The 15490-nt window shown below is 50.2% G+C and overlaps 7 protein-coding genes across 7 annotated transcripts; 5 read left to right on the forward strand and 2 right to left on the reverse strand.

Moving 5' to 3' along the window:
* Positions 1-621: 621 nt before the first annotated feature.
* TRUGW13939_02111 (uncharacterized protein) lies at positions 622-1427 on the reverse strand (the record flags this gene model as incomplete). The annotated part of the gene is made up of 3 exons (XM_035485306.1): positions 622-698; positions 765-1012; positions 1351-1427. 3 exons carry the CDS (start codon positions 1425-1427, stop codon positions 622-624), a joined length of 402 nt encoding a protein of 133 aa, XP_035341199.1.
* Positions 1428-1762: 335 nt separating this feature from the next.
* On the forward strand, positions 1763-2961 carry TRUGW13939_02112 (uncharacterized protein; the record flags this gene model as incomplete). The annotated part of the gene is made up of 4 exons (XM_035485307.1): positions 1763-2014; positions 2071-2595; positions 2649-2784; positions 2846-2961. 4 exons carry the CDS (start codon positions 1763-1765, stop codon positions 2959-2961), a joined length of 1029 nt encoding a protein of 342 aa, XP_035341200.1.
* Positions 2962-3109: 148 nt separating this feature from the next.
* TRUGW13939_02113 (uncharacterized protein) lies at positions 3110-6412 on the reverse strand (the record flags this gene model as incomplete). Its single annotated transcript, XM_035485308.1, has 5 exons — positions 3110-3907; positions 3957-4091; positions 4144-4845; positions 5010-5046; positions 5172-6412. 5 exons carry the CDS (start codon positions 6410-6412, stop codon positions 3110-3112), a joined length of 2913 nt encoding a protein of 970 aa, XP_035341201.1.
* A 311-nt stretch (positions 6413-6723) lies between these two features.
* Positions 6724-7911, forward strand: TRUGW13939_02114 (uncharacterized protein; the record flags this gene model as incomplete). The annotated part of the gene is made up of 3 exons (XM_035485309.1): positions 6724-6768; positions 6823-7356; positions 7411-7911. The coding sequence occupies 3 exons, from the start codon at positions 6724-6726 to the stop codon at positions 7909-7911; spliced, it is 1080 nt and encodes a 359-aa protein (XP_035341202.1).
* Positions 7912-9072: 1161 nt separating this feature from the next.
* TRUGW13939_02115 (uncharacterized protein) lies at positions 9073-9895 on the forward strand (the record flags this gene model as incomplete). The annotated part of the gene is made up of 2 exons (XM_035485310.1): positions 9073-9440; positions 9496-9895. The coding sequence occupies 2 exons, from the start codon at positions 9073-9075 to the stop codon at positions 9893-9895; spliced, it is 768 nt and encodes a 255-aa protein (XP_035341203.1).
* Positions 9896-10446: 551 nt separating this feature from the next.
* TRUGW13939_02116 (uncharacterized protein) lies at positions 10447-11688 on the forward strand (the record flags this gene model as incomplete). The annotated part of the gene is made up of 4 exons (XM_035485311.1): positions 10447-11203; positions 11277-11315; positions 11372-11499; positions 11554-11688. 4 exons carry the CDS (start codon positions 10447-10449, stop codon positions 11686-11688), a joined length of 1059 nt encoding a protein of 352 aa, XP_035341204.1.
* An 878-nt stretch (positions 11689-12566) lies between these two features.
* Positions 12567-14935, forward strand: TRUGW13939_02117 (uncharacterized protein; the record flags this gene model as incomplete). The annotated part of the gene is made up of 6 exons (XM_035485312.1): positions 12567-13420; positions 13477-13703; positions 13754-13893; positions 13950-14193; positions 14243-14749; positions 14805-14935. 6 exons carry the CDS (start codon positions 12567-12569, stop codon positions 14933-14935), a joined length of 2103 nt encoding a protein of 700 aa, XP_035341205.1.
* Positions 14936-15490: the final 555 nt, after the last annotated feature.

Genomic DNA, 15490 nt, shown 5'->3' on the forward strand with positions numbered 1-15490 from the left:
TCAGAAACCCTTACTCTTTTGATCTCTGGAGTTTCCGATATTTTGGATACTTAATTACCACTTCTGACTCATGGCGTTTATGGATGATACGTTTTTACCAACAATACATAATATGTTCATAATAATTCGGTCGTATGAGGGTGTTTAAAAGGTTTCATGTTATTAAAAACCAACTAGTATTGAGCTTTAAAAGAAAAAGGTTTAGACAGATTAAATCCCATGGATTTTTGTTATTTCCTAGGATTGAATCAAGAAAAGAGTTCCCCCCTTTCCCTGATTCATGGTGTTATTGTTGTTCTTCAAATGTTGTTGTTGGTAGTAGTCATTGCACATCGAAAACACTCAAGAACGACGACAACAAGAACCAAAAGACGAACCGAACTTGTTTTTCCTCCGTCACAAAAAAAACAAACCCAAAAAGTCTTTCTATAGCAACACCGAGTAACACATTTTGGTTTTTTTTAAAAATGGAAAATGTTTTGTTTTTTTTGGTCTTGTCCATGCACAGAGTTTACAAGCATATTGCCCAAAGAGACAAAGTAAAAGATGAATCCCATATTCGTAAATCGATGCAAAACATCATCAACGCCCCCATCTCGGTCACCCAGGACGTGAAATAATCTAGTCCTTGCTCTTCTTGGGACCCTTGGTCTTGGCGGTACCCCGGAACTTCTTGGAACGGTTCTTGCGTTGTTTGCCTGTAGACATTGCATGTTAGAAAAGATGTATTTTGGAGGAAAAAAAAAAAGAAATAGTAGACGTACGTTGCTGTCGGCTAGCCTTTTCAATCTTGGAAGCGGCGCCGATGCGGACGAGACGGTAGTGAGGCTCAAACTTCTTCAGAGCCTCGTGTGAGTCGTAGATGAGGGCGAAGCCGGTGCTCTTGCCACCACCGTACTGGGTGCGGAAACCAAAGACGGAGACCTGGTCCTTGTTGGCCTTGTAGAGATCGGCGAGCTTCTCGCGGAGCTCATCCTTCTTGACGTTGGCGCGGTTGGGGTGGAGGACGTCCCTGGGGGGTATTATATTAGAATGTGATTTTTTTTTTTTAGAGATGAAAATGCAAAATGCAAACAAATGGTGCAGCAGAATCCCAGCAAGATGTGAAATGCAATTCTCGATGCGTCGATACGAATAGAAGGCGAGAAACAATCCCTTTTTGATGTCGACCCATTCCACCAATGTCGAAATTTTCTCACTTTTGTCGATTCTTCACCCCATCTCATCAACCAAGTATGCTCATATGCTCATCCATGTTGTAAATTCATCTCTCGCTTCTATCCGTATCGCCGATCGAGAAATTGCACGCACCCAGGCCCAAGAAAAATGAGAGGAAAAGGAGATGCTTACAAAACCATCTGCTTCCTGGCAAGGAGAGGGTTGCGGATGAACTTGCGCGTCCGCAAGGTAACGGGAGCGTCGGCCATGATGTGTACTGTTTTGTCGATTGTCGAGAAAAGAAGTTGACAAAAAGGAACCGACAGCAGTAGGGGGGGGCGGGCGAGTTGTCGTTGGAGGTCGCTTGGTCGGAGTATCGAAATCGCACACAGAGAGTATTTTGGCGTTTTCGTGCGCGGGCGGCAAGTCATGTGGGCTCGAGTGCTCGGCTAGGGCCCGTCGGGGCGCGCTAGGACCGGAAAGGGGATAGCGTGGTTGTGACCGGCAGACAGCCAGTAAGATCGCGGGGAGCTTTCTCTCTATCCAGTTTGTAACGAGATACAAGTTCTTGATGATAGGCTGAGCTTCTGCGAGTGAAGGAACCATGACGGAGGCAGAAGACCATGGCATTACGCTTCTCGTCGCACAGTACTTCCAGCTGATAGACCCCAAGGGCCTTGCCATACCACCGCCATGCATTCTCAAACGCCCGTCCGTCCAGGCCCAGATCTATAATGAAATGTTTGACGAAGACACCTTGTCACCTATAATCCCTCCGGCAGGCTACCGGTTACGAGTATTAAAGAATATTGTCACTAGAATTGAGGCTAGCGAAGAGTGGGACCCAGAGGAAGATGTATACCTCGTCTTTTTTGTTATACACATGAAGGCGAGCAACTGATTCTCTTTTAGGAAATAATCGAGTCTCTAATGACCGCTTTCACGACGCTCATGTCTCAACCGCCAGACCCGTCCTATGCAGCAGACGGAAAATCTACTCCCCAACTGTCCTTTGTCAAATACACACTCCCCCAAACACCGCAGTCCCAAGATTCCGTCGTGACCTCCGAGTCTCGGGGCCTTCTCTACGGGTTTGGCTCAACGGGGTTTCGCACTTGGGAAGCAGCACTGCATCTTGGCACATATCTGTGCTGCACAGAAACCGGCCAGGCGCTCATACGAGGTAAAAGGGTTCTCGAGCTCGGTGCCGGAACTGGATTCGTCTCGTTGCTATGCAAGAAGCATCTTGATGCCGAGAGGATGCTGATGACTGACGGGAACGACAAGCTGGTTGAGCTATTTAATTCGACTTGTTTAAAGGCGAACAAACTCACAGATGATGCACACATACAAGGAAAAGTCTGGGAATGGGGGACGCCTTTATTCCAGGAAGAAAGTTCTCCGGAACAGTTTGATATTGCAATTGGCGCTGACGTGGTAACCAATCTTCCATTATACAGAGAGAGAGAAAAAAAGCGCTGACTTGACAGACATACGACACCGCCATAATCCCGCTTCTCATGAACACAGTCTCCACACTATTCACATCGCACGGCGTCAAGAAATTTGTCTTGTCGGCGACGATTCGGAACAAGGATACGTTTGGTGCATTTCTTGCCGCTTGCCGTGAGTATTTCTCCCATTTATATAGTAATCGAACAGTGAACCAGTGCTGATTAGTTTGCAGGAAAGTATAATTTCCGCATTGCAAAATTTCCGTATGAATCTCCGCCACCGGAGGACCAGATTGGGTTTTTTCATGAGACGAGGATCCGAATCTGCACTTATATGGTTGAGCCGTGAACTGGACGTATAATCCTGTGTTTTTAGCCAGACTGCTTCAAGTTATCCAGACGCGGAAACAGTTATGTCCGTTCGTCATATATCGTCCTGGCCACCATATATGGTGGAATGATAGACATTGATCAGAGTCAATGTAGTACCAGCGACTCTAGCTCCCTCCAGAGCCATCAGCATCAGACACAGCAAACCGAAGCGCATTGCTGAACCCAAACTCATCACCAATATACTTCATAACCTTGCGCATCCACATAACTATAGCGTAGTCCCCCTCCCTTTCCTCTTCAAAAGCATACTGCGCCACCCGCAGCGGAAACAAGAGGAAATAAGCCCCCGTAATTCCATGCCCAGGCTGCAAATAATACTCAGCCGAGCGGCAAATCTCAATCGCACTTTCCCGAAATGAAGGTAACTCATGAGGAAGCTTTAGAGCTATATTCGACCTCCTAGGATTAGAAAGCGTCATCGGTGTATCAAGGATACTTTCCTTCTCGCCAACGACCAGACTAAAACTGCGAAGGAAGAATACAATTGAAAAATAAATGCCCATTTCAACACACAGCTGAAGACTTTTGTAGTAAATAAAACTGTCGAACAGTAAATTACCATTCTCATCGACTGGCGAATATGGCTGCTCAGAGGTCTTTAGCGGAACGGTTTCTCGGGCGACGTTGGGGTTGAGTATTTCCCAGTCGAAGCGCGCATCGAGAAGTCTTTTGGATATTGATTTTATTGCCTCCGTAATCTCACCACAGACGCGGAGTTTTTCTTCTGGAGATTCCATTTTTTGGAAATAATCCAGATCTTCCATTATAGAAGGTATGCACAAAATAATATCGACGAATTGGTTGATATAAGATTTTGAATCGGGAGCGTCAGACCAGGGGATGGTTTGCCAGCAGTCCTCAGCAAGGAATGTCCTTTTCCGGTCTTCAAGTGCCAGGACCAACTAATCTAGTTAGTTGGACGAAACGAAAGAAAATAAAGAAATGACTTACAATAACCGATCTCGCCTGTAGAAATAACCGTCTTTCAGTTCCCTGTTTGAAAGCGTGTGGCCCACGCGACTCGATGATTCGGGCTAATGCTCGGACATGGTATTTCCATGCTTCGGAATTTGTCGATTGAACCCACTGACCTGTTATCAATACATATACATCGCCTGAGGTAAGAAAATAAACACACCTCATACATGACCATATTAATAATCGACGAAATCAGCCACGGAGTCGACAACGCCGTCGACCTGCTCAAAAGATCCGTGCGAACATTGCGAATCGCAAACCCATATAGCTCAACCGCCTGCCGAATACTCGCATTATTCCGATTCATTCGCCCATGAAAACTCAGCGCTAGCGCCTGCAGCGTAATTCCCGGCAGATACGGCCGTCTGACAACAGCAGCAGCACTCTCTGCGGGACTGTAATGCCACGAGGTGAAGTCGACGCTGAGGGACATAAAGGCGCCTTTTAGGAATGCCATGACAAGCGGGTTCAGCTTTTTGGGGAGGTCGGCGCCGCTCCATGACAGCGACGTAGAATGCGTGTTGGTAGTCCCCCTCCGTGGTATCGTTATTGCGGATGATGATGAGGATGAAGATGACGCTGATTCATGTTTGCCGCGAGTCCACTGCGTTTCGTCGACAAACTGCGTTGTGCGTATGTAGCCGCAGCATTGGAGGCCAGCTTTTTTGCACCTGTTGCAGGATGGACGTGTTTCGTCTGTTCTTGTTAGTCTGCGTATCATTTCAATTGATGCAAGGACGTTGATTATTACCGCATTTGATATGTCGCGACTTGCAGTTGGCGCAGGCCTTGCTGCGGCCGGAAATGCCCACCATCTCGGATCACGAATGGACGTTAATAGATAGACTGATTCATTTTCAGACTAGTTTGAACATTAATGCTATTCGTCGTTCATTGTTGAGTTGATGTCCCGGGGTGATGGCAGCATTGAATTCAATGCTGTGGGGGCGGAATTAGTTCAGCCGTGCAATCATCTCCAATGTATCTTCAACGAATCCCGGGGCCAAATTAATGTCATGTTCATACCAAATAATTGCATGCCATAAAAAGTATATGTTCAAATCTAATCTTAGCTATGCACTGCTCCGGTCATAAGTACAAGTTTGCCCTTCAAAATCCAAAACGCCGGTTGAAACGCCCAAGGCTGAAAAGATGATAACTAAATAACGTGCCATTTTTTACTCTGACCTCTCCTTGCTCTTTTTCTCTTTCTTCACCTTCTTCTCCTTCTTTTCTTTCTTCTTCAAACTAGTTTCCCTTTCGGTATGGCTGGGCGCATCGTTATTTTGAACGACATCGGCAGCTACTGCGACGGCGCCAGTCATTGAAGCTGAAGTTGAAGTTGCCCGGTTCTGTCGCGACGAGTCATCTTGCAGCTGCGCCTCCTCTTCCGGGGTGAGCATTGTGCCTTCAATGCTAATAAATCCCCTGTCCGGATCTGCACCGGGGATGACATCAATGTCGCGCACTCGAAAGCGGATTGTTCCCCGAACCGGATGACCAGAGACACTCTCAAAGTAGCCCGTGGCATTCAAATCATCCTCGTCCTGGCCATCCACGGCAGCCTCTTCCATTTCAATAGGGTTGGTGACTGGTTTCGGGAGAGGCGTGAAATGCTCCTTGGCGGGGTCAAAGTCGGAAGATTTGTTGGAGTCGTCCTCGTCGCCTGATGTCGGCGCCGAGGCAACAGTCCCCTTTGTGCGAGTCGTCTGGGCAGTGCCATCTTCATCCTCGTCTCCGTCTTCGCCCGGAGGAACCCACTTCCAGTTTGCAGGCAGTCGTTTTCTTTCAATGCCGACCGAGAAGAGATTGTGGGCAACTGCGCCGAGGAAGCCCTCGGACTGCACATTTACCCAACCCTCAAGGATCTGACCCTTTTGCGGGCTAAATACCAGGAACGTAGCTGTGACATAGAGGTAGAGAACGCCGTACTCATTGGCCGTCAAAGCGAGGGTAAGCGGCTTCGGATTGACGTCGCTAGGGTTGAATTGGGTGGCAGTCGGAGGCTGACTGGATATCGAAGCATTCGAGTAGGCCATGACGATTCCTTTAAAAGGCGGGTAGTAGGTCAAGAGCAGCGGCGCAAGATGCTCTGCCACCAGCGAGGCCGAGGCATGAGTCGGAGAGATCGAGATTGGCGAGAGAGGCAAGTACATGGTCGCATTGATAAGACGGAAAGGAGATTCGGGGTCTAGATTGGCTGTCTCGGAGAGAGCAAGCACATTGTGTTTTGTCGCTTTCTGAGATTTGTCCTTTTTGCTCTTCGTTGGCGACTCCAGAGCTATCTTTTCCGAGTCATTGGAAGTAGCTGCATGTTTCCGCTTCTTGGACGGCGATTGCTCCTTGATTTTGTGCTTTCGCTTCTTCTTCTCAGGCGACAAATGGCTGAAGTTCTGAGGAGGATCAATATCCATTAGGTCGTCGGACATTGTGCAAGACTGAGGCGCAATGAATGCTGCCAGTAAATACCGAAACTGTCGACGATATGAAGAATCTTGAAACTTTGTTCCGCCTCTTTTTTTTTTTTCCTCCGCAGCTTTGCCCGCAGTGGTGCAGAAACGGAAGGCGGTGAGGCGGGCGGTGAGCAAGCATATGACAACACACGTTGTTCCCTCAAAGCCTCAGTAGTTACTGTTGGAACAGCTGCGTTGGAATCGACGTGTCTAGCTAGACGCCTCTTGCAACGGAGAGAGGACTTGTACTGCGAAGATCCTGGATGGCCTGACAGCAGACACAAATCATGTCTGGCCTGTTATCATATGTCGGCTGGGCCGTTTTGCCAAATGTGTGTCATTCTATCCAAACCGGTTATTATCAGCCTCTGACAATTTGTACCTAGTATGCGACGTCGATTCTACAGAGTGTCTACTATGGCATCACTATTCGCGCCGGCGACCCTCGCCCACAGCCCGGCACACCGCGGTTCGACAAACATCGCCGGCGAATCTTCATCTTTGTCGTGACCGCATATCTGCTATACACTTTGTACGAGAGCTTCCACCAAGTGCGAGCAACGGGCGATTTTTACAGCGTACTGGGAGTTTCGCCGCTGGCCGATGAGCGCACTATCAAGTCACGTTTCCGACGACTAGCCGCGCAGCACCACCCGGACAAAATGAACAACCAGCTTCCGAGAAACGGGGGGTCGGAAGGGGTTTTTGTGTATTTGAAACTGGCGCAGGATACGCTGCTGGACCCGGCTCGTCGGTTTGGCTATGATCGGTTTGGGCCGCAGGTCAATGAATGGCGCGACAAGCACACTATGCAAGAGATCTTGTATGGGGGTTTGCAGCAGGCGTTGGTGCAGTGGACTGCTGGGCTGGGGACTATTGTGGTCCTGAATTTTGTGTATTGGTCGCAATGGGGTCGATTTGTGAGTTGAAGCAAGTGTTTTTTTATTATCTCATTACGGTACTGACGCTGGCAGTGGCGATTCTACACCTTTGCAGCCTTGGTGGCACTGGAACTGGTCCTGATGACACAGCCCTTGACGGTGGTTATGCCGTTTAACTATCTGCCCCAGATTGTTACAACGTACTTTTCTCACGCGGCCAGCTTTTACATGCTGCCTTTTCAGACCATCTCCCTGGCGCGCCGCGTGTCCATCACCATCCACATCTTCATCTCGCAAATCACACCCGCCAGCATGTCTCGGTCGACGACAACACCAACAACAAATGGGTCATCAACCCCATTGACCCGCGAAACGGCCCAGCGCCTCGGCCAGCTGGCGCAGCTGTCGCGCATGGCCGAGCTGGAATCGTCGCGGCTGCTGGACCTGACGCTGTCGCCGTTTCGTGGCGAGCAGCAGAGCGTTGCGACGCTGCGACGAGGCATGAAGCAGGGCCTGGTGCTGGGCAGCGTGCGCAATACGCCGGAAGTGAAGGAGGCGGTGGCGCGGGCTCAGAGCAGGCAAGCTGAAGAGTGACCTTTTTTGGATGTAACTATAAATTAGTTATTAGACATCTATGTATAGATTGGCATGTTAGTAAAGTAAGTGATACACTGCGTCAACGTAAGCCCAACGCATTGGTCCTTCAAGACAGGTCGACGCTAAGCCTCGTACCCTGCTGCATCATTAATATGCGCACAGCTGAATGCTGATTACTTTCCGATGGTATTGTCTGGCGGCTTACAAAAAAAAAAAAAAAAAAAGACGCCGAATCAACCGCTCAAAGCGGTAATAGTGGTTACGCGCTGCGCTGATTATTATTGTCGCGCGGTCCGGTGCAAATAATTTCGCGGTGCGATCGGCAAGTATTTTATTAATATTACTACTGTTGTACGACATGAGTTATCATTTACTACTGAGGGAGGACTTTGTAAGAACGAAAAGCTAAAAAAAGGAAAGAAAAAAAGTCTATCCGACTGCGCCGCACGGGCTGCATAGAGCAAGGATGGATACAGAATAGGGATAGAGTAGAGTACAGAGTAGGTAGTAGGTGCAGAATAGAATACCGAGGACAAGGGGGTCAGGCATGCTTGATGAATAGAATATTCAATATTCAGTAGTAAAGTATAGACTTGGACAAAAACAAGGATGGAATGCCGGCAATATAGGCAGCACGTAATATATGTAATAAAATACACGTACGTGACGCGCATTCTCGCCAACTCCACGAGCCCTTGTGTGTCGCTAATCTAATCCAGAGACGAACGAACCGGACCAAACCAGGCCCAACCCAAACCACAATGAAACCGACGCATCCCCAGCGCTGCTCCTCCTCGCCCAGCCTTTTCCCTTTCTCCTTTCTCCTCCCCCCCATCACCTCTCCATCACCATCACCACCATCGCCATCCCCGTCTTCCTCGTCGTCTATCTTGATGACAGCGTTGCCTCCCTAGGTTTTTGCCTCAGCGTGACACCTGCCGCCTGACACCACCACAGCCACCCCTTGGGTTTGCCTCCGGTCGGCAGTCCACACCCTCTACAACACGCTACACTCTACAACACTCTACTCTACACTGCATTGTCTGCAATCTCCAGCCGAGTGAGATCCGAGCAAGGACAACGCTGGCTGTCTGGCTCTAGTGACTACACTGCCAGCGACAAAACAAAACACCAACCACCACTACCACCACCACAACAATGCCTGCTGCCTCGCCCAAGGCCAATGGCCAGCGACTCGTGGTCCTGAAATTGTCGCCAGCCCGACTCCGCGGCTTTCCCAGCGACATCACCCCGGCCGCCGACGCCGACGCCGACGACAGCAAGGACAAAATCAAGGTCAAGGACGCAGACGCCTCGTCGCCGCCCTCGTCGACCTCGGGCGAAGCTCTGCCGCCCGCCTCATCCGTCGACAATGCCTCTGACGCGCCATCCACGCCTGCCAACGCCGAGGGAAAACGGCGGAAGAGCATGCCGGGGTCCAGGGGCACCAAGCGCGGGCACAACCAGACCGGCGATTTGTCGGCGAAGTCCCGGAGCAAGCCGGGGCCAAAGAAGAGACAGAAGCCGTACGTTGTTTTTCTATCTTCTAATTCGAATTGTTACTAACCTTGAAATAAACAGAGACGACGGATCCCTCGACCCTAGTAAACTCGGCTCGGCTGCACACAAACTCGGCCCCAAAGCGAACCAGGGAGCCATCAATGCCGGTCTTCGTGCCCTCGACCGCACGGGAGCGCCGTGTCGCAAGTGGGAACGCAAGGCGCTGCATCTCAAGAGCTTCACGGGCATTCTTTGGGATCTGCCCAGCTGGCGGAGTCCGAAACCGCCTCCCAAATCGCCCCAAGAGACAAACGGCGAGGCAGTCAATGGTGTTGTTATCAATGGCGACAGCGACAGCAAGGCCCATCAAGCCAGCAGTGCTGTGCCGAGCGAGAAGAGCAACCTGGGCGAGGGCGACTTTACTCCGCTTGCGGCCAGCGCCGCCCAGTCCCCGACGCCGGCCATTTCAATGACGGCATGACAATATATTCATGTCTATGTTGACTGATGCTTGCGTGTGTATATTATATCGGGGGCGGTTTTTTTTTATTGCTACTGTTTTCCGGTCTGGCGTGGTTATTTCACTATTATTTGATATCAAAAGCTGGATGTCTAGCCGATAGATTGGGCTTGCTGGGTGGCGTTTGTTTGTTCGGGTTGGAAGGTTGTATGTATGTACTATTATGAATTGGTTAATCCATAATTATGCACTTGATTTTGTCCACTGCTATTATGAATCCGAATGTTACAACAAATAGAATTCTGACCGTCAGAAAGCGTCAGAAACTTGTCGGTGGGGCAGCGGTGCTGCTGGCCCGTTCAGGCAAATTGGCCGTTGTCCCTCTTTTGAGATGAAGAGATGATTACAAATGACATATTCGTTCTTGTATTCTTTTGTCGGTTTGTCATGGTATAAATAATACGTTGGCTGCCAATAGCGCTCTACATTAATTGCCCCAGTGTCTATCATCCCGGTCTTTTCATCTACTACCCATCTACCACTTGAAAGTAGTATATATCCCTTCCCCCACCATGGTCTCCAACAAATCCTTCATCTTCAAGAAAGTCCCAACGCACGCCCCCGTGCCGGGCACACACATCGCCGTCGAAACCCGCCAATTCGACCTCGCCCAAGAACCTGCCCCCGGAGGCGCCGTCGTGCGCGGTCTATACTTCAGTCTCGACCCATACATGCGCGGCCGCATGCACGGCCCCGAAATCAAAAGCTATGCTCCGCCGTACGAGCTCGACAAGCCTATTGTCGCGTATGCCCTCGTGCAAATCATCAAGTCTGCGCACCCAAAAGTGAAAGCCGGGGAGGTTGTGTTTGGTCGGTTCGATGTCGCAGAGTATAGCGTTGCGGGCCGCGAGGCGCTGGATTGGGACCAGACGACCCCCATCCAAAACACGTATGGTGTACCACTCTCGAATTTCTTGGGTATTCTCGGTATGACCGGAATGACGGCGTATTCGAGTCTTTATGAAATCGGGCAGCCGAAAAAGGGGGAGACGATCTTTGTGTCTTCGGCGGCTGGCGCTGTGGGACAGATTGTCGGGCAGATTGCAAAACATGAGGGTCTGCGGGTGGTCGGCAGTGTCGGAGACGATGACAAGTTGGATTTCATCTTGAAGGATCTAGGGTTTGATGCTGGTTTCAATTATAAAAAGGAAAAGGCCGGTGACGCGCTCAAGAGGCTGGCCCCGGAGGGTATTGATATCTACTATGAGAATGTGGGAGGGGAGCAGTTGGAGGCTGCGCTGGACAATATGAAACTGAAGGGACGAATTAGTATTTATTCCTTTCCAGATATGCTGCATATCTATATCTATGTCTGTGATATAGCTACTAATCATACTGGCAGTTGCATGCGGCATGATCTCGCAGTACAACCTGCCGGCCGGTATGTTCTTCTATCTCTGTGATATAATACAGATTGCAGTGCTAATGCCAACCCAGACCAGAAATACGGCATCAAGAACATGGCCCTGGTCATCGGCAAACGCCTCCGCATCGAAGGCTTCATCGTGGGCGACCCGGACTTTGGGCCCAAGTACTACAAGGAGCGGAACGAGCGGCTTGGTGCAGTAAGTTTCTTTTCACTGACTGACACACATTCCATATATGTACTGACTGGACAGTGGCTCGCGGACGGCAGCATCACCAGCAAAGAGCACATCGACGAGGGCATCGACAAGGCGGCCGACGCCTTTGTGGCGATGCTCGAGGGCAAGAACTTTGGCAAGGCGATTCTCAAGGTGGCTGACCCAGAGTAGATGCATGTATCCTATCAGTTGCCGCCAGAGGAGATACCAGTTGTCAACTATAGTAGCTCTATACTATTACTATATCTAGTGTGCGGGGTACCTATCATCACGCCAATGAATACAACAGATGCAGGCTGCAGTAGTCGACTGCGTTCCGTCCCGCGTAGATATCTAGTCTGGGTTACATCAAGAGCATATTATTATCCCAGTCTTTTTTTGCTCTTGATTCTGGCATTGCAACAATACTGTAAAGGGCAGTCAAGGATAGAGTAGAGATTAATAATCGCCGCGGGCCGCGATTGGGCGCGAGAATGCGGGGGACTCTCTTTTGTTCAAGTTAATTGACCCCTATCAGTTTCTCTCTCTCTCTCACCCATGATTCATGTCCCTGGCTGGACTGCCTACTGACTACTGGAGCGATTCCGTGGACTGTAGTAGTTAGGTCACAGGTTAAACGGTTCTCCCTCACCTGACTAGGGTTGATTTCCTCTCTCTCCTTTTTCTCCCGCGCCTCGACCACGCTGTCTCATCTCCCCCTTTCCGCGCACATCTGATCGATCCAGACGGAGCCTGGACAAATAGTCTCGTCGAGCTATCTCTGGCAGCTGGCCTGTGCCGAGCTGCCGATCGGGCTGAGCACGCTGCACTGCTGCGTTGGGCTGTGGATTACCGTTGCGTTTTGGTTTTGTCGCCAGTCTGTACGAACAGTGTACGGCGCAGTCGCCAGCAAAGACCTCCCTTGGACAAGAACCAGAGCCAGAGCCAGAGCCAAAACAGCAAACAACAGGAAATAAACGCCAGCAGTGACATCAGACCTCAGTGGGGAGCGAACTAGCTAACTGGTCAACTAACAACTAGCGGGCGAAAGCGGCTAGCACGACCTCAGCATGACCAATGCCCCGTCCGCGCGCAGTCACCACCACCACCACCAAAGCGTCCGGCGCTCATCGTATGCTTCAGTTCTCTCCGGCGCTGCCAACAACACCACCTTTGCCCCCCAGCACTCTGGCGCCTTTGCACACCTGCTGCAGCCTTCAACGAATACCTCTGCTGCCTCGTTGCCCCCGTCGCTGCTCCACCTACACTCGCCCGGCCTCCGCCATTCCTCCTCCGTGCCAACCACGGATGCCGACATGCAACTGAGCTACGGCGGCGCCACGAGCGCTGGGAGGAGATCCGGCGGCCTTCCTGTGTACTCGCGACAGTTTGCCCACATCCCCGAATATGCCGGCTATCCGCCTGGAGCTGCTGGCCTGTCTATAACATCCTCGCCCGCCGCCGCCGCCGCCGCTGCTGCTGCTGCTTCCGACCTGCCGCCGTCCTTTTTCACACCCTCCTACCTCCAAAACTCGCGATACATCTCTCGTCTCGAGTCTGCCCAGCGATCCCGACAGCTGGCTGCTCACCGAGAATCCTCCACCGCTCCTTCGCTTTCCGCCTCCTCCAGTCATGTCAACCTCCACCGCATGGCCAGCTCGCACCGTCCGTTGCTACATGACGCCGTGGAAAAGGACCTTGCCACCACGGAAAACCAGCAGCCGCAGCCGTTGCCGACGTGCTGGAACGATGGAGATAAGCACAACGGCCTTGATTTGCTGAATGACGGCTTGGAGGTGCGCTACATTGGCCACCAGCACAAAATCGACCATGAGGCCGCCTCGGTGCGCGCCGACCATCCCATGCCGCGCGAGGCCGGCATGTACTACTACGAGACGACTATTCTGGCAAAGCCCAAAGATGCGTATGTTTGTTTTGTTTATCTTTTTTTTTCTCCCGTGCTAACGTTTCACTGTGTAGTGTCATTGCCATCGGCTTTTCGTCCTCGCGGTCGTCACTCGAGCGCCTTCCGGGTTGGGATAGCGAGTCGTGGGCTTATCATGGCGACGACGGCAAAGCCTTTATAGGAGAATCTCAGGGCCAGGGACGTCCGTTTGGGCCTACGTTTGGCATGGGCGATACTATCGGCTGTGGTGTGAATTTTGCCACGGGGACCTGTTTTTTCACCAAGAACGGACACTCTATTGGTATCTCCCCTTGTTCTCAATTTTCATAGTTGCAAAGCTGACCCAGATAGGAACCGCTTTTCGAGATCTTCAGGCCTCCCGCAACGTGAACTTTTACCCTGCAATTGGCGTCAAGAGGCATCCCAGCATGCATATAAAAACCAATTTTGGCCAGCAACCGTTTATGTTTGACATTGATAGTATAATCAATGTGGGTTCCTTTTTTCTTTTTTTTTCTTTTTGATTTCCCCTGCTAACCAATTTTAGAAAGAAAAAGTCACCTTACTTGCCGAAATCGACGACACCAGTATCGCCGGCATTCAGCCGCCCTTGGACGATGTCACCCTGCTGCAGGAACTCGTCGCCCAATTTCTCTCCCAAGACGGATATTATGAGACTGCCCGTGCCTTTGCAGAAGAAGTCCGGCAAGAATCGGACTCTGTCGACGACGACTCGCGGCCTGTGTTTCAATACCAGCAGGAACAAGACGTGGACGCGACGAATCGACAGAGTGAGTTTTACTAGGGTTTAATGATTGGATTCCGCTGACAATAACCAAGAAATCCGCACTGCCATTTTAGAAGGGGACATTGACCGAGCCCTCAAGTATACAAACGCATACTTTTCCCAAGTGCTGCAAGATAACCCCAGCATCCTTTTCAAGCTTCGCTGTCGAAAGTTCCTGGAGATCCTCTCGAGTGCGTCCTCGAAACGGGCAAAGACATCATCAAGAAACGGAGTCGGCCACCACGAGGAAGTGTTTGAGCAAGACATGGAACTCGACGACCACATGCACGACGATGACGGCTTCTCCGACGCCGACGGCATGGACACGGAAGGGACGGACTCGATGGCAAAGTCTGAAGAGATGCTGACAGAGGCTGTCCAGTACGGCCAGCAGCTGCGCATGGACTATCCGACGGACGACCAGGGCGGGGACAAGCAGTATCTCGAGGATATTTTTTCCTTGATGGCGTACCCGGATCCGCGAACATCTGTCCACGGACACTATCTTGATGCGTCGGGTCGAACGGCAGTCGCCGACGAGCTCAACTCGGCGATTCTCGGTGCGCTTTTTTCTTTTCCTCTCTTCTAATTGAAATATAAAACTAACGACAATAGTCTCCCTCGGCAAGTCATCATCAGCAGCGCTAGAAACGCTATACTCGCAAACCGAGGTCTTGGTCAATGAGCTTAGTGAAGGCGGCGGCGTCGGGGCGTTTATTAATATCCAGGGTGATTTTCTTTCGTAGCCATTCCCAAATAATATTCAGTCGACTTTTTTCCCCCTTGTCTTTTTTTTCCCCCACACAGTCGAAAAGACGGCGCATTATCATATTGTTTTACACCCATCTCCATTCTCATCATCATTGTTATTATCATGGCGACCTTGGCCTGGCTGTTTTAATGGTTTTTCTTTTCTTCTCTTCTCTTTTCTTTTCTTCTTTCTTTTCTTTTAATGTTTGAGCATGTATCTTTGTATAGATAAGTTCACGCTCGTAGGCTAGCGTGGTTTATCTATTCAATGTTCCCTTTTTTTTCCTCTTTCATTCACCTTGATGGTGAGGGTTGAAATTGTATGCCCATTTGCATTAGTGAGAGAGTTTTTGAGTGTGTGGTTGTTTTGATTTCGAGTCATGTGTTGTTATTCGGTCAGGATTATTTATGAGAATGTAGCAGACAGACAGACAGACAGACAGACAGACAAGAAACAAACAAACAAATAAATGTGACCATAGCATGGGATACTTATTTTGTACTTTACATATTATATGTAAAATTAAGTGATATTGATGAGGTGTCGTTAA

The sequence above is a fragment of the Talaromyces rugulosus genome, chromosome I (assembly GCF_013368755.1).
Source record: "Talaromyces rugulosus chromosome I, complete sequence".
In the NCBI taxonomy this organism is placed as follows: domain Eukaryota; kingdom Fungi; phylum Ascomycota; class Eurotiomycetes; order Eurotiales; family Trichocomaceae; genus Talaromyces; species Talaromyces rugulosus.